This window comes from Neomonachus schauinslandi, chromosome 2, assembly GCF_002201575.2.
Source record: "Neomonachus schauinslandi chromosome 2, ASM220157v2, whole genome shotgun sequence".
In the NCBI taxonomy this organism is placed as follows: Eukaryota; Metazoa; Chordata; class Mammalia; order Carnivora; family Phocidae; genus Neomonachus; species Neomonachus schauinslandi.
This window is the reverse complement of record NC_058404.1, coordinates 32,676,961-32,704,160: the sequence shown is the minus strand read 5'-3', so window position 1 is coordinate 32,704,160 and position 27,200 is coordinate 32,676,961. Positions and strand designations below refer to the sequence as shown.

The 27,200-nt window shown below is 41.2% G+C and overlaps 1 protein-coding gene across 1 annotated transcript in view; it reads right to left on the bottom strand.

The window, feature by feature from the left end:
• Positions 1–27,200, bottom strand: part of UNC5D (unc-5 netrin receptor D) — a 526,408-nt gene that overhangs the window by 217,133 nt on the left and 282,075 nt on the right. Inside the window, exons 2-3 of the mRNA XM_021681506.1 lie at positions 17,790–18,008; positions 2,909–3,052 (exon numbers count right to left, since the gene is read on the bottom strand). Coding sequence (XP_021537181.1) covers positions 2,909–3,052; positions 17,790–18,008 — 363 coding nt within the window. The remainder of the gene's footprint in view (positions 1–2,908; positions 3,053–17,789; positions 18,009–27,200) is intronic.

The window sequence follows — 27,200 nt, the reverse complement described above, 5'->3', positions numbered from 1 at the left end:
GCAAATAGCAGCCAGAAATCTTATTTCAACAAAACATGAAAGTTATTAAAAAGAGAGAGAGAGAGAGAGAGAGAGACCGCACCTTTTCTCCCCCCTACAAGCAAATGAAAAGAATTTCAAGCAAGGTCCTAAAGGCAGTTTTTCCCCTCCACTTTTGATGCCATTAAACATAGTTAAATTTCAATTTACATTTTAATGTATACTGGTCCCCAAGTCAAATGCAATATTTAATGACAAATCATGTTTTGACTTGCATAAATAATTTTAAATAAAGGATGTGTCACTTGATACATAGGAAAAAATTTTAAAAATGTGTTAAATACAGGAAATTGCATTAATTGCATAATACAGGTTTTAATGATAATTTTTTAATTTAAAAATCACATGCTTATCATATTCACATGTGCATATCCTATACAAGAATGACAAAATGATTTTTTTAATACCTGAAGAGAATGATGAGACTATTACCACAAAAGTATCAGACAACTCTAAAAAGGCAGGAAATGATAGAACAGGGTTTTCCATTTGTAACGTTCTTTGATCCTATCATGCTTGGCAGAGTTGGATCATAAGGCTGCTCTAGAATGGATTTTTAGAGTCCATATAGCCATAATCTGCAGAAAATTTGCTAAGGCACTACAATTTTAATTCAGTACAATCAGTTTTAGTCAGTAGTAAGACACCTACTGAGGAGATGCCAGTTCTTTGGAGGCTCAATTATGTCATAAAACAACAGCTAATAACTGATAAGGCTGATAAATCTCTCTGTGCCAGGTAGAGATTTAAATACTTTCTAGTTATCAATACCTGTAACTCTTGAAGTAGGCACCCTTTTATCCTTAGAGACATTAAGACACGAGAGATGAATAACTTGTCCACCATCACAAAACCAACTAGTGGAACCAGAAACCGAGAGGAATGCAGTCCTTGGCTTCTTAACCACCACAGTACACATGGTGACCCTGAAAATTATAGGCGCAAAGGCCCACTTCAGAGGAGTGAGGCTGATATTCAGAATAGCCAAGTGCCTGGAAGGATATGGTGTACATAATCAAAGGTTATGGGACATGAACAAAGGAGAACTGGAGCTATTCTTTGCCAAACTTTGTAAGTGAGGGGAAAACCCCTGGAGCTTTCTAGCAAGCAGGTGACAATCAGAAATGAAGCGAGCAGGTGTGGAGGTGAGAGAGCCTGGAGGTGACAGATCAGTGAGATGCTATTTCTAGTAAATCCTAGAATAGGTCACGTGGGCCTCAGAGATGTGGAGGAAGGCGGGGACCGGGAAAAGTGATGTGGAGAAGCCACACATGGAGGGAGGTCATGTTGCAATCCCCTGTGCTGTCTGGCCTCTCTTTTTTTCAGAGAGAGAGAGAGAGAGAGAGAACTTGGAAGATAATCCACTTCCCCCTGACCAGGACCAAATACCAAGACTAGCCTAGCCAAGCCACGTGGGGATCACAGAGCCGGTGGTGTTAAGGAAGGAAGAGTAAAAACTGAACATATTATTCCCTTTCAGCTGACCGCTACTTTCGAGTCATAAAATATTTGTTGGCTAAAATTAACTAAATAACTATAGGAAAATGGTTTCCCATGGCTCTTCCATCAAGAGCACAGTTGACGCAATGACCTCTTCTCCTTGGCCTACTAGGGCTCAGTCAACATCCAGGAAAGGGCCTCCCAAATTGCCAGTATAGTGAAGGTGAAATGCATATTTTGAGAAGAAGATTTCATATCCCAAGAAACATAAATGTCTCTGCAAATAGCAATTCATTCCTATTCTCAACCCCTAAACCATCGACATCTGCTATGAATTCCTTGAGTCCTCAAATAAATCCCCCTTGTCCCGTATTCTTTATGGCACTCTCAAAAGGCAGCATTTGAATAAAACTTCAATAACCAAGTCTGCCCTCCTTCTCTCAATTTCTTTCCGGAGGAGCTTTTACACTCCTGGGCTCACAAAGGAGGTTTTATGGGGACCCATCAGGGTGGGAGAATGGGAGTAGGGGAATGAAGACATTTTAAGGGAGGAGAAAGGAAGTTTCTGTACTTCTAAATATGTTTGAGATGATAAAAACACTGATGCTGAAATATGATGAAGAAATCTTGGGACTCTCCTGAAAAGCAATTTTCTTCTTCTTCCCCCGCCCCCCGCACCCCCACCAAGTGTCTTTTTTGGAGTTCTCCGTGGGTCAAACACATGCAGTTTTAAAACCCATTTCCATGTTTTAAGATTCAGAAGCAAGAGGTTCAATAGTAGGCTACAAAAATCCCTTAATCTTGGGCGCCTGGGTGGTTCAGTTGGTTAAGCGACTGCCTTCAGCACAGGTCATGATCCTGGAGTCCCAGGATCAAGTCCCGCATCGGGCTCCCTGCTCAGCGGGGAGTCTGCTTCTCCCTCTGACCCTCCCCCCTCTCATGTGCTCTCTCTCTCTCTCATTCTCTCTCTCAAATAAATAGAATCTTAAAAAAAAATCCCTTAATCTTTAATGTCTTATTTTTGCAGATTTGCTGGAAAGAGCAGTAAACAGTCACTGCTCACCTTTTTCCATCAATGCCCCTTGAACTGCGTCACTGACAACGAACAGCAGAAACCATTCACCTGGGTTTCTTTCTCTCAGGAACCGATTTCCCTGGCATTGTCAAGACACCTGCACTCTGACGGTCTAGGCAGAATCGCTTAGCCTAACTGATTGGCTGATTGCATGCCAGAGGAAAGTATCAAACACTTAAAATACAACTTTAAAACAGTAAATTTAGCAGAGACAGAGATGGTTGTGATAGTTTCTTGATGTCCATTGGTCTCGAGTCTACAGAAGCCCCCGGCGCATCCCAAGCCCCTCTTGGGCTCTACTGAACTCTGGCCTGCATTCCTACCAGACGAGACCATCCCCCCTCATGTACTCACAAGCTATGCGCACGGAGGCCTTCCTGCTTTTGGAGGTCCCCAGGTGGCTCCAGGCCACACACTGGCACCAGAAGTCCTCGGGCCCGTGGAAGTCCTCTACCTGCTGTCTGGTGACGTTGATAAACACCTCCCGGACCTTCAAGCCTGATGGGGAGACAGAGCAGATCCACTGAGGCCACTTGTATTTTTCAAACAGGAAGTTAAGGCGAGCCAAACCTTTTCTTGTTAATTAAACAATTCTGTTTTTAATCAAGGCGAGGTTTTAATTACTCTGGCAATAATATATTGCTGCCAATTAAATTCCAACAGCTGAGTAGGCTGGAAAGCATGAGTGTTAAGTATTACCCACCAACGTGGCTCCAATACAGTATAATTTTCACAGGACCTTGATTGGTGCTCTTTCTTGGTCTTCCTTGGGGTAAAACCTACTATGACGAATGTAGTATCACAATTAACTTCTGGGATTCTAGAAGGTAAAGAGGCCTCAACACACGGACCCCAGAGACGTAGTTCCAGGTGGTTCTACATGGCCCTCCCCCTGGATATGGCCGTGGGCAAGGGTCTAGCAGTGTGGCTTAGGAGAAAGAGGGAACCATGATCATGTGTGAACAGGCAGGAAAATCGAGGAAAGGCCAAGCCTTGGCTTCAAAAGCTTCAGACAACAAATGCAATGCAGACAAATTGAACTACGTTAGTCTCAAAGCCCTGACAAGAGAGCCCAGGAAAGCTCCTCTAGCCGTAGCCATCTGGAAGGAAAGGAAGGAGAGGCTCTTATTGAAAGAGGAGCTGAGGCATCTGCAAAATAAGATAAAACTAAGACAGCCACCTCTTAATGTTTATTATTATTATTCATTACTTTGCATCCTCCTAACAGAAAATGTGCTGGGTTTTTCTTACAAGGGAGTGTGAGTTTCTTCCAAACCCCTGACCAAGGACTATCAGCCTTCCTTTCTTTGGGAAGAATGATCACCTTGCACAGAGTGCCAAGGATGAAAGAGGACACCCCTCGCTAGCCATGTCAGTTCAATCATCATGAGCCATATAGCAGCCCTGACAGTCCGAGTGCTCGCTCCGTCCACCCTACATGCTGAGGCTGTGCCTTGCTCTGGGACAGGTGGTGTGGGAGAAAAAGGGGTCATGCCTACTGAATTCCACTTACGTACTTAGCATCACGATAAGCCTTTAATCTACTCACTCACTACGTTTTCACAACACGCTGATGCAGGAAAAACTATCGCATCCCCACTATGCACACAGAAAAACCGTCTTAGAGAGACGAATTCATTTGTCCACAGTTACACGGTCTGATAATGGAAGATCTGCGGTTTGAACCTAGATCTGTCTTCCAGCAAAACCAGCACCATGCGCAGGTCCGTCTCAAAAACTAAAATTCTGTCCCTGTATTTTAGGTACTTACACTTCATTATGCAAATAAGACTAACGCAGGGACCATTTAAAGAAATATTAAGTGCATGATTATGCTTTTTCCTTTAAATTCAAAAGAAATTCACAGGACAGAATCATCAGTATAACTAAATGAGCCAGGGGCTCCTGAGGGAGGAGGTGGAATGGGATTCTATCTTGGGTGGTGAGAGCATTTAAAGAACAAGAACAGAGGTGTTGGATTAGTCAAGGTTGGGAAGACATTTCCTTCTCCCCAGTCCATAGCATGTTACTTACAGTGTGTGATGAAAGAGAGTTTTATGACCACATAAATCACCAGTGTGCAACTGGAGTTACATTCTCTCAATTTTGAAGAGGGACCACATATAGAAAATCATCTTGATGACAGTTGATAATCCACGTTTCCCTGTTTGGGCCAGGGCAGAAGTATACTTTTTTCCCTGGCAGAGATGTGGGTGTCCCCAAAGCTGTGCGCCACACTGAAGAGGAAAGAAGCCTTAGAGGGGTTTTGATGGACGGTGGTGTTTTCGTCTTTGCACTTAAAGAAATACAAAGTCTGAGTGGGAGGATAAGGGTTAGGAGGAGGTGGGGTTGGCAGGTGAAAGAGACAAGGAGAATCAAAATTAAGCCACCGGACAAAACAGGAATGCTTAGGACAGAAAGCAGACCAGAGCTCGGCCACACATGCTGGGGATTTGAAAATAAGTTGAAATAAACAAAAGTAAGGAACTGGGCTGTAGAGCAGTGGGCTTATGTTCTATTTTTCTCTTTGATTTGAGGCAAATGGTGTATGATTTACTTTGACTAGTGGAAGGGAAGAGAGAGAACACCAAATCAATACATCCAGGTGTCAGAGATCCTGTCACAGGACCAAGGGACCTACTGAGACAGAATATGCCCACCATTTAGGAATCAGGGGTCTCTCAGAGAAGCATTCAATTATAAGCTTAAGAGGTCTGCTTGTCCCTCTGTTCCTCTCCCACTTGTTTGTACTCTCTCTCTCTTTTTTTCTTTTAAAGATTTTATTTATTTATTTGACAGAAAGAGAGAGACCACCAGAGAGGGAACACAAGCAGGGGGAGTGGGAGAGGGAGAAGCAGGCTCCCTGCTGAGCAGGGAGCCCGATGCGGGGCTCGGTCCCAGGACCCTGGGATCATGACCTGAGCCGAAGGCAGATGCTTAACGACGGAGCCACCCAGGTGTACCCCCCTTCAAATAAATTTTTAAAAATCTAGAAATGTGGTAGGAAGGGAAAATGAAGGGGGGGAAATCAGAGGGGGAGACGAACCATGAGAGACTATGGACTCTGAAAAACAAACAGGGTTCTAGAGGGGAGGGGGTGGGGGGATGGGTTAGCCTGGTGGTGGGTACTGAGGAGGGCACGTTCTGCATGGAGCACTGGGTGTTAAGTGCAAACAATGAATCGTGGAACACTTCATCTAAAACTAATGATGTACTGTATGGTGATTAACATAACATAATAAAATAAAATTTAAAAAAAAATCTAGAAATGTGTTCAAGCTAAGGTGGGCCTATTCAGTTCTATTCTATGTATTTATTCTTTATCCATCTTATGAGGACATCTAAGTTATCAGCTTCCTCTAGATTGGAAATGGAGACAAACACCACCACAAAATGGTTCAGGATGATCAAGCTTATGACATAGGGAGTTTCCACATCCAAACGTCAAAACTTGCTATGATTTCATCTAGGCACCATGGTGTTTTGTTTTTTTTTTAATTCTTATGTTAATCCCCATACATTACCTCATTAGTTTTAGATGAGCACCATGGTGTTTTAAGAGTACACCCAGATTTTGTTTTACTGAGGTATGGTAAGATGCACACGAAACAGAAACACCTGAAAGGAGACCTTTACACTCAGAAAGCACTAGAAAAAACAGGCACAACACACCACGCAGGACCACCTGGGGGATGCTAGGAGGCAGAGGTGTATGGGGAAATTGGGGGCAAGAGCCTTTACTGTGGTTTCCACGGAAAGTGGCCGGGTAAACAGGCTTAGAATTGACTAGTTTGAATAATTTCAGTGGGCTCTGGGACATAATGGCTGTCCCTAGTTGTCAGGTTCCTGGTTCTGATGCAAGCATAGGGGCCTATTGCCCCGCAGTCCAAGAGCTTAATAAAAGAAGAGGCTAGGGGGATGGGCTCTGGATTGGCTGGTTTGCACATGAAAGGCACTCTCACAAGCCTATTGTTGGCTTTCTCTGGGAATCAGCCAGCCCTCTGGCAGGACAGTCCCTCCAGGGGCAGCAAGACCCCAAGATGTCAGAGCATCAAATACAGAAACTAAACACGGACACACGGACACAGAGACAGACAGCTGCATATTTGTTTTGGGAAGCATAAACTGTAGACCACGGACCGTCACCGTGAAGGTCCTACCTGACTTTACCCCCTCCTTTAGACTAACTGCAGGTGAAAGCCCGATGTTGAAGTCACAGTTTCAACGTTAGGATGGCTCAGTTACAAGTCCTTCACAGACGCTCTCCCAGGGGACTGGAGAAGCCAAGTGAATATAAACCACCTATTTCTAAACACAGTATATTTTCCCTGCAGGGAGCATCAGGGTGGCAGGCTTCTTTAAAAGGCCACAAGTGACATCACCACCCCCACACCCCCAAATACACTATCTGTCTGGATTAGGCCTTCTTCCCATAGGAAGCCTTCAGTCTTGTCAAATCATTCCCTCTAAGAGAACTCCTGGAAAACCATGAATACTTTCTATCTATTATACTTATCTCTACCGTAACAAGAAATAATTCTATTGAATAAAAAATTTTTAAGTAGTGTATTCCCTCTCAAATCTCCATTACAGCTGTCTAGTGATACACATACACACGCACACACACGCACACACAAGTGTGCGCGTGACAAACATCCACGGAGACAGCTCTATTTAAGGAAACCTCCACCCACTCCCCTCCACTGTGGTTCATCCAACAGTGTTGCAGAGATGGCCATCCCCTCCGACATCTCCAGAGAAGGCAGCTAACTTGTTCGTAGGAAATGCTAGCAAGGAGCAAAAATCCCAGGCAAACAGAAGATGACGTCACATAAATAAGAGTACCACTGTACCTGATAACTTGTGTAACTCTAATAAGCACGGAAAAGTCCAACCCTTTAAATTATTGTGTAAATTATAACCGTCGGCCTTTGTTATGGACTAGAGTCTTCCAGAATATAAAAATATGACTATGGGACTGATATGCTAATAAGCTTTCTACGCTGTTGGATGGTTCCGCTGTATGGAGACTAATGTTGGCAGCAGATGAATAATTGCTCTGCATGTACTAAACATAACAGAGCAGCAAAGAACTTCATCATTTGTCAGCTTTATTTGTTTAAATGAGAAAAATGCTGACAGCAGTTATTGCTGTAATCCCCTTATTTATCAGATAGAAAACACTAGTTACTCTTAGCAGGTCTAATCCTGTTGGGAGACTAAAAGTTACAGAATTTTCAAACTAATTGAAGGTATGCGCTTTAGCGTTGCAAGAAGAGAAATACAGAAGACAGCAGGAAGGGAGATGTTGCAAGAAAAAGAAGGAAAATCATTTATTCCTGGCCAACTTTTAAGAAAAGGGCTCTATAGCCTTAGTCTTAACTTGCTGCGTAGAAAAGAAAGAACATTCAGCACCATGCCAACTGCAGCCCGGTGCCTAACAGCTGTCCCACGCCTTTTATCTACTGCTCATTATCACACTTCCACAAAGCCCAGTGGCAGCATCCTGCTGTTGTGACGGTTGCCAACCTGCTCTCACATACACCTAGTGATGGGCACTTAGGGAGGAATTCGACCCAGCTCTCCGATGCTTGCCACCCCTCACAGCTTCCTGTCCTTCAATCATTTGGAGGTCCCTCTGTAGCTGGATGCTTGGCTTAACTACACTGGATAAGACTAGATTCAAGACGGGAGGTTAAGGATCCCTCTTCCTCCTCAGAGATACTGTTCATATCCCAAAACCACCCGGACAAAGTCAGAAACTAGCAAACCAGTCTTGGTGAATTGTTTTCTCATCCGAGGCTCTGTGGTCCTTTCCCTGGGCCAGGGTAGCTCAGCGTTTGACCAACCCCGTGCTTCGTTTTCCACGTTGTAATGTTTCGCAATTGGGGATTTACCAAGAGAATTGCTTTCCATAGACAAAGCTCCAAAAAACTCTTTCCAGTATAGCTTCATGAGTAGCATAGGGCCTTCCTCATTTCTTTAGGAGAGGAAAAGAAAAAATCAAACTCCTCCTGAAAAGCAACCATCTCCTATTCAGGAACCTGCTCTGATGAACCATCATTTGCCAAGGTGTCTCAGTCCCCTCTGATGCCTGTATTTGGCTCTGAGACAGTCCGTCCTTACTCCACAGTCTCCTGAGAAGACAGAAAACAACCATTCTGCTGGAGGAAGGGATCCACCATTTCTAGAAGGGAATGCTTTTCATGTGCCTCTTCCTCATCCAGGGCTGGAGCCTCGAAAACAGGCTTCCACAATGAGAAGCTTCCCCATATTTTGAATAACATTGCTATTATCATTACTGATTATTCTACCATTCTATAGCCCTTTACTTTATTAGTGCCATCACATGCATGACCTTATTTCATCCTAACACCACATTATTGTTGTTTCTATTCTTATCCTGCCGCAGGTCCCACATCATAGGAAATACATCAAAGATGTTACACAGTTTGCAACATACATTATTTGAAAACAATAACCCAGCGCATCAAACGTGCCTGCCACTCTGCTAGGGGCTGAGGAGACCATGACAAAGTAGATGCTCAAGGTTCTTTTTTTTATTTTTTTTATTTTATTTTTTTTTTTTTTTTAAAGATTTTATTTATTTATTCATGAGAGACAGAGAGAGAGAGGGAGGCAGAGGGAGAAGCAGGCTCCCAAGGAGCAGAGAGCCCGATGCGGGACTCGATCCCAGGACCCTGGGATCATGACCTGAGCCGAAGGCAGACGCTTAACCATCTGAGCCACCCAGGCGCCCTCAAGGTTCTTTTTTTTAAAGATTTCATTTATTTATTTGAGAGATAGTGACAGAGATCGCGTGAGAGAGCACAAGTGGGGAGGAGAGGGAGAAGCAGACTCCCCGCCGAGCAGGGAGCCCGATGAGGAACTCGCGATCATGACCAGAGCTGAAGGCAGATGCTTAACTGACTGAGGCAATGCATGTGCACCCCGCTCTCGCCCCCCCTTTTTTTTTAAGATTAGATGCTCAAGATTCTTGCCCTGAAGGAGCTTACAGGCTATTGCAGGAGACCTCTCAACCTGCCCCAACAATGCGGCATGAAAACCACCATGACGGGAGTGCAGATGGCTCAGGACCACATGGGAGTGGCTTCCTACCTCTTCGAAGCAACAGGAGCTTCATTCCACCGGCGACTTGAAGTCTCTCCCCTTACCTAGTTAGGATGACATCTAAAGCAAGGCTCTCGTAAGGACACCTAAATCGGGACACGTATTTGAAGTCTCAAAAGTCTGAAATACTAGGGAAGCATTTCCACGGAAGTGTGCCTCCATTTCTTTGGGGATTTAGATAAGATATCTTCAGGCCAACACACTATTGAAAATAGGAAGTTAAATGTAGATAATTAAAAGGTAGGACCAGGGGCACCTGGGTGGCTCAGTCATTAAGCGACTGCCTTTGGCTTGGGTCACGATCCCAGGGTCCTGGAATTGAGCCCTGCATCAGGCTCCCTGCTCAGAGGGAAGCCTGCTTCTCCCTCTCCCACTCCCCCTGCTTGTGTTCCCTCTCTCGCTATCTCTCTCTCTGTCAAATAAATAAATAAAATCTTTAAAAAAAATAAAAATAAAAGGTAGGACCATATTTCATTTTACTGGCAGATGCTTAATTAGGGCTAAATGTCTTTTGCCACTTCATCCTAGCAACAAGATTAAAATGTATTTTAATAAAAAAAAATAGTAATCCTTTGAATGTGCGTGATGCCTAATGAATACTCTTTAGTTTCCCCAAGATAATAACTACTCCACGTATTCCTCAGAAGCACCACAAGTTCAGTGTTAAGTACAGAAACTCAGAATACACTCAAGCTCTCCAGTTTCTTCCACACCAGAGATTAGAATTAATCAGCACAGAGGTGTCTGGCAGAGGAAAGCAAATTAACTTGATAGTGTTGTCTGATAGCAAAGAGAGGGAAACTCAAGAGCCCGGAGTAGACACAGTAGGGTTATTACCCTGAATGACTCACTCAGACATCACACTCACAGCTTTGTGGGCAACAGTCATGATTTCCAACCTTGCCGTCCCATCAGTGACTTTCCTTTCCAGCAGTCACTCAAATTACCTGCTGTGAGTAGATCATGCCTTGAGGTCAGGGTCTGTATCATACAACTTCTACCTCCCACAGTGCTAGCATTGGCTTGGAGAATAACATAAAGCCTGAATGCAAACCGAAGCAATGAATCGCAAGCCAGGAACAAGTTCCTCTCTGAAAGACCGACATTTGCCTCTTAATATTATCAGCTCTTTTGTCTTTTTGGAATTATAAAAGTTCACAATTTTCTATTTGTTTTTGGAGGTGTAATTAACAGTCACTTGCTCCACTTAAAAAAAAAAAAAGGAATAATAAGCCATTTTAGACTTATCCTTTTGAAGGCTAACCTTGATTGACCAACTTGCTAGACGTCAAGCCCTCAGACTCTGTAATCCTCATAGCAATTCCTTGGGGTAGATAAAATTATGGCTCTTTTACACTTGGGGAAACTGAGGTAGAAGGCAGTTGGGTAACATATGTACAAAAAGAGTCTGCAAAGAGAGAGCCAGATTTCAAACAAACATGGTGCCCTCTAACACTGATTACCCATGCTCTTAACCACTACTGTCTTCAGGTTTTCTTTTAGATTCTTATCATTCCTACTTAAAACATACTTCTGAGTGTTGTATGAATAGAAAAAAATGGGAAAAGTCCAAAGGCACTGGTAAAAAATTTAGTGTTTTCAACTAATTTCTGGTCCCTATCAGGAACTGTTATTAAAAATTACATAAATGGCGAGCTGCTTTCCGTCTCTGCTAAGGATGGAGTGAGTGTAAACAGTCTCCAACTTTTTGTAGCTAAGGTTAAACTGGACACAAGAAACAAGGTCTTCATATTCTGTCACAAGTTTATGGAAAGAATTCATACTATTTTCCTGAAAACCTTTTAAGAATAGGTCAGCCTTCTCTGAGAAGCAGAGTGATGAACAAGATGAAATCTGGGGTGGGATGGAGGAACATTTCTATAAAGGTGAGTTTTAAACCCACAAACTGTCAATGGAACACCTAAGAGATTGATTATTTCTGTGTTACGTGAACTAAAATATATGCTTCCCAAATGTACCTTGGTGATTTGTGACTCATCGAAGGTAACTTCAAATTAATGGTTTTCTGGAAAGAAACTATATCCAAATCCCCATCACTAGCACAGCAAAATTCTTGGATACAAACTTTAAAGATTTAATACATTTTTATTTCTACTCTTCTCCCTTTGCTCAACACAATCCATTAACCTTTTATCCCCAGAGAGGGACTCCAGTTGTTTAAAAAAGAAATCACACACAATGAAAGCCCTGAAATGATATTCTTTAAGAAGAAAAATATTAGTTTACCGGAGTTGAGACTTTTCCCATAACACATCGGAATACGCATTATTTCACTCATTAGAGTTCAATATCTCCAAGGTAGAATAAGATAAGAGCCATGGAGCGTTGTTAAGGGAACTCCTGTTTTTATTAAACAATAAAGAAGTGGTTTAGCTTATTGATAACTCAAGCTTCCCACAGGCTACATTACCTTGATTGCCAAGGATGGGTTTTACTGGTTCTTGTTGTTAGTTTTTTTTTTTTTTTTCGGGGTGTGTTTGTGTGTGCGTCTGCCTGTTTGTTACGTTAAATCTCTTAATTTCTCTGGTACTGAACCCTCCGCCTGTTTCTCAGGGGTGCGATTCGCCGGGTTGGGATTACCTCTCAACTCCAGATGTTTACAGAGGAAAAACACCAGGAAGAAGAGTTCCCATATTTCCAAATGAAATGAGGCAGAACAAGTGAAAGAGGACCCCTTGGCTTGTGCACAGAACTGAAAGTGTACATTACTAAGAGGTATAGCCATGTCTGTGCAAACACAGTAACTCATGTCAAATAAATTGTGCCTTTTGCAGGAAAGAACTCTAGCTCTGGGTTTTCCAAGCTAAATTGCGTGAAAACAAACAATCTTTATTCTTCTTATTTGAACTCTTAGATGACGGGGCCAAATTACCAGAAAGACCAAAGTCAGTTTGCAGCCTTTAACAACTGCAAGGACTTATTGCTTCCAATTTGGAAATACAAAAGATTCTGTGTCTCCTCCAAACACTCCCAGGTCTTATGCATTTCCCATTAGTACTCTGAAGGAAAAAAAAAAACGTTAAGCAATAAGGATATAAAAATTCTCTGGGAGTGCTGAAATAGAGAATATGTTGGCCGAAGATACATAAGCAGTTACAACCAACTTCCTAAAAGAACACAGACAATTCTCTACCTCTGCTCAAATGTGGTCCTGCTGTCCTTGGCCTCTTGGCATCCTTCCCTCCTACTGGACTGGCAAGAGTTATTTTGCAGACCCAATCCAAAGCCATTAAGTCAAGCCCTGTGCTTGAGCTTGGCATTGAAGAACCCAAGGGAGGTAATGCATCTATTTTTCAATACCGGAGGCCATTTTGTTTCCAGCCTTAATTGCACTTATGTATTGGTTTGGCGTACACCATCTCCACTCATCTTGCTCCATTTTCCACTATTCCTCTATTAATACAGACCTTAGGAAACATAATTGCAGTGTGCAGTAGACAGCGATTTTCATTATGTACAGAAGAAAACTGTTTAGGGAGAGACACATTTTTTTTTTCCTATTGATTCAATCAAAATGACTTGGAAGAAAAGGTTGGGCTGATTAAATTCTTTTCAAAAAGGTAGCTGCTAAAATTTAAATTCTTTCTCAACAAAAAATTGGTATATAATCTCTTCTGGTTTTGTCAGTTATGAATTTTTGTTCTTCCCAGTTCCTTTGAAATTTGTGACTTTTATTGGTCTTTTTTGTTCTTTTTCCTTTTTTTTTTTTTTTAAGTGGAGAGGGGAGACTTTTACATGGAAACAGAGAATGTAATCAGCGCTGCTATCTGCAAGACATGGAGTTGCCTAGCAATGCTAGGGGAATTAAAAGGGGGAAGCAATAGCAAAACAGAACATTGCAAAATTACAAGAGGGCACAGTGTTAAATTGGCTTGCACTACTTATCAAGAGGTCTTTCTATGAGAATGGATATAGGATTTCCTAGGAGTGGTATAAAAAAATATCTGGCCATTTTTCAGTGTTCTTCCTAGCTTTCATTTGGAGTTTACCCAATGGAATTCTGCCATTTTGAGTTCATTACTGGACAAAATCTAAGCCAGAAACATCTGACAATAAAACACAGTGCCTCACTGAGCCACTGGTACTTGAGTCCTTTCCAGTTGGACTAATTGAATATAAGATATATAAGCCTTTCATATTCTCCCATTGTTTTACAGGCTTTTGCCCACATGGCAAATGCTGTTCCCTTTGTTGTCCTCTCCCAGATTTCAGAGACTTCCTTTGAAGTTTTCACACCAAGATAAATGGGGCTGCTTTGTTTGTGACTCAGTCTCTCCCAACACAAGGAGTATACAAGATCCCAACCCTGGGAGCACAAAAGCAGAAACTTTGGTGACACCAAGATTTGATTTGTCTTCCTCCTTTGCCTTGATTATGCCAAATCCTTTTTTTTTTTTTTTAAGAAGGATACTATACCTGTAATGTATATCTCTGTCTTCAGTTGCTATAAACTCTTGCCTAACAGTGCCAGAAACATGACCTAGAATAAAGGATTAGCCCTCACAGAGATGGAAGAAATGATGAGGGATAAAGAAATCCCAATGGAATAGCTATGGGATTATACACTTGGGAAACAGAAATATGAAACAGGCTCAGGATGGAAAATGAGGAGCCATGTGCTGAAACACATCCTTACATCAGTAAGGGAATTTGTCAATATTCTGACTAGGAAGGAGAACAGGAAACCATATGTAAAGTAGAGAGTAGAGATCTGGGTTCTATTTTGTTTTTCTTTAAGATTTTATTTTTAGGGGTGCCTGGGTGGCTCAGATGGTTAAGCATCTGCCTTCAGCTCAGGTCATGATCTCCAGGTCCTGGGATCGAGCCCCAGATCAGGCTCCCAGCTCAGTGGGGGATCCTGCTTCTCCCTCTCCCTCTGTCTCTCCCCAGTTGTGCTCTTTCTGTCTCTGTCTCCACCTCTCTCAAATGAATAAAATCTTTAAAAAAATAAGATTTTATTTTTAAGTAATCTCTACACCCAATGTGGGGCTCAAACTCAACCCCAAGATTAAGAGTTGCACACTCTACCGACTGAGCCAGCCAGGTGCCCCAGGATATCTGGGTTCTAGAAGTAGCTATGCCATAAACTAGTTGTAGCTCTTGGAATTTAAGATTTTTATTGTGTAAAATAGGCCTGTTAGGTTATCACTAAGGTCCCTTCCAGTTCTCACATTTAAATTCCACAATTCTGAGCATGTTTTTGGTCTGAAGAACATCTCGAAAACAGGCACTTTTTTTTTTTTCCCTTCCTCATACCAGTTCCAAACTGCAACAGGGCATTGTGATAAGGTTTTAGGTGTTTCTTTACCTTCTGAAGTTATGCATCCATAATGCAATCCCAAATGAGTTCAGAACTGTATAATGTTTAGCACTGTTTATATAGGTTTAGTTCTTTGCGTTCTTCTTTATCGATTCCCAGGAAGAAACAGAGTATTGCCCGAAGATCTTTTTGAAACAAGTTTCACTTTTTTGCTTTGGAAGAGAGCATACTCTTTTCTGCTTGCTTCCTTGCTGGCAGCTGATATTCCTCCTCCTGACTCCTAAGGAAGTAGCGCTCTGGATCCATTTCCTTTTCATATTACCCATTCTCTCTTGACAACTCCTTTGTCTTCATGGCTTCATCCTTTCCTGATGACTACCAAACTGACTCTTCTATCTCGGAGCTCTACAAACTCCAGATCTACACCTCTTCCTTATATCCCATAAATATTTCAAATTCAGCTTGTCCAATGATCTCAGCCTTCTCTCCTTGCTGATATAATTACTTACATCAATAGCATCCCCCTTCTGCTTCTGTTGGGATTGTTATTCCTCCATATTCTCCATTCATTCATTCATTCATTCCGTCAGCTATTCAGTCTGATATGTTAAAGTGCTTCTCATACCAGAAATGTAGTTCTTATTTTTGTGGCCACCACTCTAGAGGCAGACTTTTCCTTCCCTCAACTGAAATATCAAAGTCTCCTAACTCATCCATTCTCATTTCTTCTTACCTTCCCAAACACCTGCACCAGATTCGCTCCTTGAAGCAGAGCTCCAGACACTGCATTCCCATATGTCAATATAATCAATCCCCACTACCACCAAGATTCATAAAATTAAGTAAGGAACCCCTCACTTCCTATTTGAGGCCTTTTGAGCCCTTGATTGAACTGAATTTGCCAGTTTCCACATCCATTTTCTATTTCAACCAAATCAAACTTCCTGCTGAACAGATATTAAGCTTTCTTTCATTTGCTAATGTTGACCTCCAAGCCACAGAGATCCCTCTCTCTCTCCCATTTAGTGTAGCATCAATTAATAAATTAATTCAGTTACTTAATTTGAATTAAGTAGTCATCGACGTCCCTTTCAAATGCTATGGATTCCACACTTTTCCTGATAATCCTAATTGGGCATAATCTTTTTTTTTAATCTTCCATAGGATAAGTGCACTTATGGGTATACTGGACTTCTACCTATCAATAGGTGTAAAGTCCTAGAGATTGCTGTTTTCATCTTACCATTCTTTGAACACTCTGCAAGGCCTTTAGCATTGAGTAGCAGTGGCATATAATTAATAAATTAAGCTGATTTGAAACTTCCTAATTATACTCAGGCTTTTTGACTTATTTGAACTCTGTTATCTAGACAGTGAATGGGGACTAATAAGAGCAATGATCTAGGGTGAGAGCAACTGGTTTTAGGGTGAGGCTAAATTTTCAGTTAGTCTGAGAAGCCAAAGTTCAAAAGCATATACTGTTTCTGTTACACACTAAAATTTAACAAGTTATAAATTCTGCAAGTTTTTTTTAAAATCTATTTATTATTTTAGAGAGAGAGAGAGAGAGAGCGCACACACAAGCAGGGGGAAGAGCAGAGGGAGAGGAAGCAGACTGCTTGCTGAGCTTGGGTCTCAATTCCATGACCCTGAGATCATGACCTGAGCCCAAATCAAGAGTCAGATGCTTAACCTGACTGAGCCACACAGGCACCCCTAAATTTTGCAAGTTTTAAGTCAAATGATCTTGCTTTCAGATCAGGACAAATCCGTGGTTTACTTAATGTCTCTGAGTCTCAGTTTCCTTATCTATAAGAAGGTAATGATAGTGTCATTTATCCCAGAGGACTGTTGGAAGGACAGTGAGATAGGAAGGTCTATAAGGTCTGTTAAATGCTTAGATGAGACCTGGTACATAGTAAGTGCTCAATAAACACTAACCAATATGGTCATTATTCTCATCATCCCCCACTCATAGACCAAATCAGCCATATTAATAAAGATGGTCCCTAAATTCTTTCATACTGGAGATCCTATTCAAATTTGACAATCAAATTTGGGCTCTGTCATTACACAGTAATCAAAAGAACTTAAAGGAGACTCAGAAACCACTGACCATGGAGAATGACGTATACAAGAATAAGATCTAGGAGGAAAGATTAAATTAACTGAAATTATATTGCTTAAAGAGGTGTTCGGTGGAAGATTTGCCTTCCAAAATATTTAGAATGGAGAAAATGAAAGCAGTGACTTGTAGGTTTTATTTCCAGTAAGAATATTAACTTCCATACAAAATTGGGTGCTGAAGTTATATAGAGCAGGGAGATAAAAATGCCCCTTTACCCTCCTAGAATAGGCTAGCAAAGGAGCTGTGGAGTCATTTAAACATATGATAAGAAACAGGGCAGAGGACCATAGGGGAAGGGAGTGAAAACTGAATGGGAAGTCATCAGACAGGGAGGAAAACCATGAGAGACTCTTAACTCTAGGAAACAAACTGAGGGTTGCTGGAGGGGAGGTGGGTGGGGGATGGGGTAACTGGTGATGGGCATTAAGGAAGGCATGTGATGGGAAGAGCACTGGGTGTTATACAAAACTGATGAGTTGTTGAACACTACACCTGAGACTAATGATGTACTACACGTTGGCTAATTGAATTTAAATAAAAAAAAATAAGCATACGATAGCACCTAATATTCCTGGATGATGTTATTATGACCTCATTCAAATAAATCACTGGTGGGTGGCTCACATAGTTTTTCCCAGCCATACGACAATGTGAGGATACCAGGGGAGGATATAAGAATGGCTTCACATTCTTACCTGAACTCTCATCCAGACTCTCTTCGGAGACATGCTCATTTTGATGGACCCACTCGCCATTACATTTAAAGAATATCTGCATGGCTGGCCTTGCTTTGCACCTCAGTGCAATGGGGTTGCTCTTGATGATATAAGCATCATCTGGCTCCTCTATGAAATGAGGCAACGTCCCAGGAGCTGAGGGGATGGACTCAGGAAGGGCTTCGCCATTGTCAGTTCCTGCAAAATCAAAGAGGCCATGAGAACACTGCCTATATCAACAGCACATGCATCAGGATGCAAAGCGTAACCCACACCAGCTCTAAGAATCTGTGCTGAAAAATACTGCATCCTATCGATACAACCTATGCAGATGAATTCTCTTCTAGAGGCTGAACTAGTATAATATGGTACTTCTAGCTGGACACACCTTCAGGGTCATGAGACAAGGGAAAATAATGAATAGGAGACATCCTCAAACCACACTTTTGAGTCTGCAGGTCTTTGCTGAAAGAACAGAGACAACATCTGGGGGATGAGAGGCTGAACCTTAAGATTCAGTCTGGTGAGTGGTTACCTCAAGGGGTTCAATGAGGCCCCGAGCTGCCTCAAAACTTTGAAATAATGGTGGAAATAGCTTTTGTTCTCCCATAACTGAGTGTGGATAATGACCATGTTGTTGGAGGGTACTTAGTCTTAAGACATGTGAAAAAAATTCCAAATCGTTTGCCTTCTTTACCTCTGAAACTGGAGGCTGGCTAATATTCTACCTTAGAAAGAGTTTTCTCCAAAACCTACCAACTTACTGAACCTTCTAAAAGGAATGTACATTTGTTCCACTGGCCCACAGCTCCATTCTCTGCCCCCAACATTCCCCTCGATATACTGCGAATCTCACTTCCAAGGTGACAAACTAAAACGAATCCCTAAAATAGCCGTGAGGTTTTACTTTGGGACCTATATTTATGTTTCTTCAAAGATAAAAAATGGACATGATTCTCCCCTAAATTTAGGGAACTGATGAGTAGAGAGAAGCAAAATAAAAAGGGAAAAGCAGAAGCCAAGATTTTGCTTCACTACCTCTTCACTACACTTAGCAAGGACTTAAGTCCTGGGAAACTACGGCAAAGTCAAGGGGAGCAAGGTCTGAACACTAAGCACTGTGGAAATGACCAGAAGGAACAAGTGTGCCTTCCATGGCCACTCCAAAGAACGAACAAAGAAAGCAAGAATTTCACAGTATTGAGATCAACTATGCCCTGAAAAGGATTATTCATATTCAAAGCAAACCACTCTCCAGGAGGAAGCTGGGAAAGGAACCTAGCGAAAGCCCTGGAAGAACAACCCAGTTCATCCGGCGCAAGCCTAGGTGACAGACAGGATGCGTCCTGTGATTTCACCTGGTTCTCTGTGCCCCTTCAGTGTCATTCAGAACAAACAACTGAGCCTCTTACTATTCACACTTAAGCCAATCAGCTATATCAAGTAAGCACCGTCAAAGGTAAACCTAAGCCACAATATTAGGGGGTAATATTTTAAGACTTGGGGCATTCTCAAATGCAAATCAAGAGGGAGGGACTAGGGCACAAGAGGTATGGTTGCCTCTAATTCTAGGAAATAAAAGGAAGTGAGTTATGAAAAACATGCCTTGCCAGTGGGAACACACGAGCACCACTCATGCCCCCACAATGAATTAAACAAGAGTTTGAATCTCCAAACTAGTTTTTTCCACTAAATACATCAACATAAGGGGGGAAAATCTCACACAACAAAGAGTTTAAAATACTATAGCTTCAGGAGCGCCTGTGTGGCTCAATCATTAAGCGTCTGCCTTCAGCTCAGGTCATGATCCCAGGGTCCTGGGATGCAGCCCCACATCCAGCTCCTCAGCAGGAAGCCTGCTTCTCCCTCTCCGACTCCCCCTGCTTGTGTTCCCTCTCTCGCTGTGTCTCTCTCTGTCAAATAAATAAATAAAATCTTAAAAAAAAAAGATACTATAAGCTTTAAAATGCATTTGTAATAGAAAAGTCAGCTCATACGTAACTGGATGTACCAAAAATTCATCAGAAAGCAAATGCCCTAAATAGCAAGAGAATAAACAATTTATGTCATAAAAGTACCAACACAGTCACTCAGAAAATAAAACGTGTATATGCCATATGGAATAAGAAGGGTTTCAGGACAGAATCTGAGAGGGTTTTTTTTTTAATGTTTTAAATTACATTTACAATGGACTTCATAAAATAGATCATATATTAATTCATTTTGTTACTGACTGCTCATGCCAATTTTCATCTTCAATAAATACTAAGTCCCCTCAGGCTTTTGTAAATCCATGCATTAGAGGAAATGACAAAGGTATTAAAAGATTTTATATGGACATCAAACAGCTCACACTCCCATCACAGGCTTGAGTTCTGTCCAAAGTAATTCACTGCTGCAGAAAAGGGTCACCTGATAAAGAATATCTAAACCATACGGCGGTAGCCTGAATGAATAGCCACAGACATACATTCCGAAGGATGAATTTTGCTTAACTAGTAACAATGCACCAATGTCCAAAGTAACTACTAAAACAGGGGCAAGGAGCATCATAACTAACCCTAAATAAATAGTAAGGCCACATTTATTCAGAATCAATAAAATGATGAAGGCACTAGATCACAAATCAAGTTTAAACCATCCAATTCACAAAACAGAGATCTAAAAGCAATTAGGCTACCCTCCTGCTATTTTAATAAATACCCTTTAAATAAAGTAACAAGTTCAGCTTTCACCTGAAACAGAGCAGAAGAGTGGAATAGAAAAGTAGGTGGGGGGGCGCCTGGGTGGCTCAGTTGGTTAAGCGACTGCCTTCAGCTCAGGTCATGATCCTGGAGTCCCAGGATCAAGTCCCGCATCGGGCTCCCTGCTCAGCAGGGAGTCTGCTTCTCCCTCTGACCCTCCCCCGTCTCATGCTCTCTCTCTCTATCTCATTCTCTCTCTCAAATAAATAAAAATCTCTAGGAAAAAAAAAAAAAGAAAAGTGTCCTGACTATCTCAAGGACCTCCATTAAGAATCAGTCAATCCTCTGTTGAAGCACAGACCTGTACCTCTGAAACAAATAATACATTATATGTTTAAAAAAAGAAGAAGAAGAAAGAAGAAGAAGAAGAAGATAGCAGGAAGGGAAGAATGAAGTGGGGGAAATCGGAGGGAGAGATGAACCATGAGAGACTATGGACTCTGAGAAATAAACTGAGGGTTCTAGAGGGGAGGGGGTGGGGGGATGGGTGAGCCTGGTGATGGGTATTAAAGAGGGCATGTACTGAATGGAGCACTGGGTGTTATACGCAAACAATGAATCATGGAACACTACATCAAAAACTAATGATGTAATGTATGGGGATTAACATAACATAATTAAAAAAATAAATAGATCCTTATCAGGAAAAAAAAAAAAAAGAATCATTCAATCCTAATGCTCAGAGGAGGTGGGGGGGGAGAGGCAAATTGTAACATTACATCTTAATTATTACTGAAGCCATGTCAGAGTCATATATGTATACGAAAAGGGCCAGGATCCATGAAAACAAGGAACAAAGGAAAAAATCAATTTATCAAGGGTGGCAGTGGGAAGGTGAGATCATAGGTATATTTGCATACATATTACCATTTATTTGTATCCTTCCAACAAAGAAATGAAATAAGTGATTTTTTTGTTTGCTCGTTTTGGTTTTTGTTTTGTTTTGATTTTTGTTTTTTGTTGTTTTTGTTTGTTTTGTTTTTTGTTTTGTATAGTGAAGTGTTGGGAGTGGTATTTACCTAACACTGTTCCCCTAGTCCCACTTCCCCTCCCCTAAGTCTCACCATGGGCTCAGGATCAAGTTCGCATTACAATAATGCCCTGCCCTTCAGATGGCTTTGGTGCTGCAAGAAGGCTGGGTTCTCCCCACAGGCTGACCTCCAGGATGATACCCCTTCCTTACCGCACAAGGCTGGGAGTCACCTACCTCCATTTTGCCCCAAGGAGGCCCGCTGTGCTCAACCCCACCTTCTGGCTTAGAACGTAATTGCTCAGGAAATTCTCAGGGGATTCATCAAAGCAAAAGGGATGTGACTGAAAGAAAGGAAGTGACTTGAGTACTTTTCAGGGGCTTAGAATTTGCCAACAAATCCTCTTCTTTGGAGGTGTTGGGGGTGGAGGGCAATTTACTTTAATAAATGGTTTTATGGAAGCCTGCCTGAATACTTCTGGGCTTCAGGGTAAATGTACCTACTGACCTCAATACGTCTGCCCCTGCTTTCTAATTCAAAGAAAAGTTTTAAACCTGGTGTGATGAATGCTGGCAACTATATGACCCAGTCAACTGCCTTTTCCCATACTTGCTTTTACAATAGAGGCTGGAGAAGTCATGGACTCAGTTTACTCTTTTGCAGGCAGGAAAGGTCAAGTGACAGCCATCTAGCCAATGAGTCATAAGCAGAGATTCCTGAGAAAGCTTTCATTTTCCTGATAAAGGAAACAGGTCTGGTAGGTTCTGTCCCTTCTCCCTTTTGTCCCTGCCTTAACTAGGGAAGATCAAGAGGAAAAAAAGTCCCAGAGGAGCAGACAACATAGAGGCTGAAATAACACCACAGAGCATCCACCTCCAGACAATTTTTTTTAAATCTTTACTTATTTAAGCTACTAACACTCAGATTTTCTGTTGTTTCTTTAGAAGATATTCCTCACTGATACAACTAGATCTTCCTTCTTCAACAAAGCCAGGGCTCCAAGCTTCATTTTATTAAATTCAATGCTCTCAGTGTCACTGATTTTGGACAGCTAAAAACCAAGGAAACTAGGATATCAGACAGTAAAGTAAGAGCAGCTAGGTATTGAATGATTACAGATTATGGTGATACACCTTCTGTGTGGATTAAGTCACTTAAGCTCCGTATCAACTCTCTGTGGTGGGCACAGTATCCTGTTCACATTTGAGGAAATGCTTCGATTCTGTGCCTTGTCTAAGGTCATCCGGCTAGTCAATGGGGCTCAGAATTTGAACAGAGCTCTGACTCCAATCACCTCACAATTCCATTTTAGTTCAGATGAATGGACCCTTCGAAGTCTGGTGCGGTAATTTAGTGAGTGCCTTATGGCAGTAGCACGCAGTTCATAAAACCAAAAAAAGATATAAAATGATACATTACCTGTGTGGTACCTCACAGCCTACAATTAAGTATAATATTCATCTTAAAGATCACTCACACAGTTACCCCACTAGTTGGACTGTGATTTCAGGTATATTATGGGCACATCCTAGACAAGGTCTTGAGAAAATATTCTTGAGAGAAGAGCACAGAAAGTACTCAACTAATTATGATCAAATGACTAGGTATCTTCACTAAAGTTAGAAAACAACGAAGTTGAAGAATATGTGTTTGAAAATAAAATGAGAAAGCTTTTTCAATATTTCATTTGGAAATTGTTTCATCTCTGAGCAGGAATATTTAACTACTGAAACTCCAATTAAAAATAACAAGGAGTAGGGGTGCCTGGGTGGCGCAGTCCCTTAAGCATCAGACTCCTGGTTTCAGCTCAGGTCATGACCTCAGGGTCCTGAGATTGAGCCCCATGTTGGGCCCCGCACTCAGCGGTAAGTCTGCTTAAACTTCTCCTTCTCCCTTGGCCCCTGCCCCTGTGCTCAGGCACACACCCTTGTTCTCTCTCTAAAAATAACGAAATAGGGGTGCCTGGGTGGCTCAGTGGTTAAGCGTCTGCCTTCGGCTCAGGTCATGATCCCAGGGTCCTGGGATTGAGTCCCACATCGGGCTCCCTGCTCGGCAGGAAGCCTGCTTCTCCCTCGCCCACTCCTCCCTGCTTGTGTTCCCTCTCTCGCTGTATCTCTCTCTGTCAAATAAATAAATAAAATCTTTAAAAAAATAAAATAAAAATAAAAATAATGAAATAAATCTTAAAAAAAAATAACAAGGAGTATTACAGGAAACAGTGAACCTCAGAAAGAAAGAGACTGGCATCAGGGCAATGCCATTCTATCATGTTTAACCATGCAAAACTGCCACTATTCCACTGGTTGATCTGTTAAATCTGTAACAGGATTGGGCACACTGGAGGCCAGAGTCATTCCGAAGTGGGATTCATAAGACCCTGGGCTATCGGCAAAATATGTTGGCATTGCACAGCGTTAGAGTACAAATGGAGTTGAGCTTTAACAGGTTTTGAGAAATCCCAAATTATTTTCACACTTTTTACCCACAAGAGTACTTTGAAACACATTTCTTCTTTTTATTTTCCTTTTTTTTTTTAAAGATTTTTTATTTATTTATTTGACAGAGTGAGAGACAGCGAGAGAGGGAATATAAGCGGGGGGAGTGGGAGAGAGAGAAGCAGGCTTCCCCCTGAGCAGAGAGCCCGATGCAGGGCTCGATGCCAGACCCTGGGATCATGACCCGAGCCAAAGGCAGATGCTTAACAACTGAGCCACCCAGGAGCCCCTTATTTTCCTCTTCTCTCTCCAAAGTATGCTTGTACTCTCACTGGAACAAAACATTCCTATTTGTTTCAATGTCCAACCAATAATTCTGCCATTAATCAAAGACTAAATCTGGCAAGAGTGAAGAACTTTAGAAACAAATAATCTGACTTAAACTCTGGGTTACCTCTGTGAACTTTGGTGAGTAACTTAACTACGAGGTTCCAATTTTCTCATTCATAAAAAATGAGCAACTGAAATTTATTAGTCAGCGGTTTGTGACATTAAAGTGAGATAATATATATAAAAAATACACAGTAAATGCCCAAATGTTACATAAATACAATATGCCACCACTTCCACCGCCTGGATAAAGAACAGCAAACAAAAGAAAGATATTTATAATTATGATCTCTAGGACTTCCATTCCCAAGCTTATTATCCTAATATTTGTATTTCAATTTTGTGATTACGACTCTTATTTTCAACCCAGAGCCCTCATGATATGGAACTGTTGCTTGTAATGTGTTTTTACTATTTACTACCCATATGTATGTTAGTATAATTTTGTTAGGTCAAAACCCAGGAACACATGCTGTGAAGCATTTATTTATTCAATAAACACGTAGCAAATGCTTATACCATACACCAGGCACATGGTCATCCTGCAAAGCAGTAGGATGATATACAATGGATTTCCTGCTGGCCAGATCCCAAAATCATTGCCTTTAATAGGCAAGCAGTTATTAACCATAGGAAATTTCACAGTATTCCAGAGCCCCTCTCTCTGTAATATTTAAATGAGCAAGGCACCTTAGAAATAGCTCTTTAAAATCCACTCAGTGTCTGTAAGCATACTGGTCCATGGCAATATGCAAGTCGGAGCAGAAAGCCATAGGAGGGAAACCAAGTTACATAATCTAACACAGCACAAAAGAGCTGGGTTCTTTGCTTTTGTTTACAGAAATGTGGCTTGTCTCCATATGGTTATTTAATTAGATAGGGAATGCACTGCACCCACTGAATGCAGAACAACAATCGGAATCTTACATAGCAAATATTTAATGCAATTTATGAAACACAGACTCTTTCCCTAGGCCTCAATAAGAGTTTTTTTTTTTTTTAACTCAAACTATTCTGCCTTCTTCCCAACCTCTCATAAAAATGGAAATGTTTTATATATCACTGCATTTGCATAGTTCACTTCACCTGTGTCGATCTTCTATCTCATCAACCTAGGATATTATTCCATTGAGCAGATCTTAAATTTTGCAGAGTGGAAGATAGTAAACAATGCTTACAACACAGTCAAAGAAATATGAAGGGTCACTCTTTGTTCCTCAAACAAGAAACCTTAGATTTCAGTAGAGCTTATGAAAGGACATTCACTATTCTCCAAATTATCATAATTTACGTTCATATGTTCATTTTTTTAATTGACGTACATGTGCATGCCTACTAAGGTTAGTCAATGTTCTCTGCATTGGAAATTCAAAGTTCACTAAGACATAGTTAATTTACTCAAGGAGCTCACACACTAAATTAGAGACAAAAAATTATAGAACAACGATAAACAAGCCAACAGTATATTGGAACTATATACAAAATGTCATAGGAGCACTGTGGAAAGAGCCAGCCTGACTTTCCTTGGGAGGGTTCATGGCAAACATCACAAGGAAGAAAACATTTCAGCACAATTTGGACACAGGAATTGAAGGGGGGAACAAATGGGAGAAGGCATTCCAACCTAAGTCATGGCATGTGCCGTCACGGAATACAAGTTGAAAACAGGGAGATATAAATATATCTTCATCAGAACTCACATTTTAGAGTTTACTTTAACATTTATACTAAATCATTGGCCCTACTTGGCTCCAACATCCCTGTTTCTAAGAATTTTTAAAAGATTTTATTTATTTGAGAGACAGAGAGAGAGGATAAGAAAGCATGAGCAGGGAGAGGGAAAAGCAGACTCCCCGCTGAGTGGGGAGCCCAACGTGGGTCTTGATCCCAGGACCCTGGGATCATGAACTGAGCCGAAGGCAGATGCTTAACCGACTGAGCCACCCAGGCATTCCCCCAACATCCCTGTTTTTATGTGCCTTTGACTAAGAGCTTTCTGAGATGTAGATACAAAGAAACTACCAAACTATAGAGAGATAGCATTCTTGGTTTAACAAAACGGGTCCCAAAGTCAGGTTAAAGTAATTCTTTGTGTATGCTTTTCATGAGGGAGAAACCATGTTTGTTCTGATACATGGGATGGAGTTATTCTTTAAGCCATACCAACACAAGTGGCCTATCTCCCAAGGCCACAGGGAAAGTTCTTTTTGTTTTTAAAATGAACACCATTTTGGTTCTCCCTTGACTTATACACAAAACAGACTTCTGACGTTGAGTCTAAGTCAGAGATTTCACACTATTTCTGATGGCAGGACTTGTTCCTGAACAGAAACAAGCAACATACAACCAGATTTAGCACAAGACCCTTGTTCCCACGATAACAGTTTCTCCAATGGGACTCCGATATAAGAGGCCAAATTTAGTCCAATGGTTCTCTACCTGTGATGAGATTATTAAGGATTTAAATTTTTATTGTTTTGCTTTCACTATATTTTCAAAATATGTTCCAAAAATAAACACAATATATAACTATATCCTTATATATACATATATATAGTGTGTGTATATTTATATACATATACATAAACAATTATCTGTTGAGTAAAGGAATATAAAAGGCTCCGTAAATGATGGCAACTTCTAGACTTTACTTCATGATGTCTAACTTCTACTTATTAAAATTCACAAATCAGAAAAAAACTAACAAATATGTCCCTAGGAAAAAATGTAAAGGATTAGATTATAAGATTTATAAAAATTATTCATTCTAAAGTATAAAAAAAAAGAGTAATATTTTGCTGAAAATAGTAGATAGGTGAAGCTTAGAAATTGTTTCTTAATTTTTTCCCC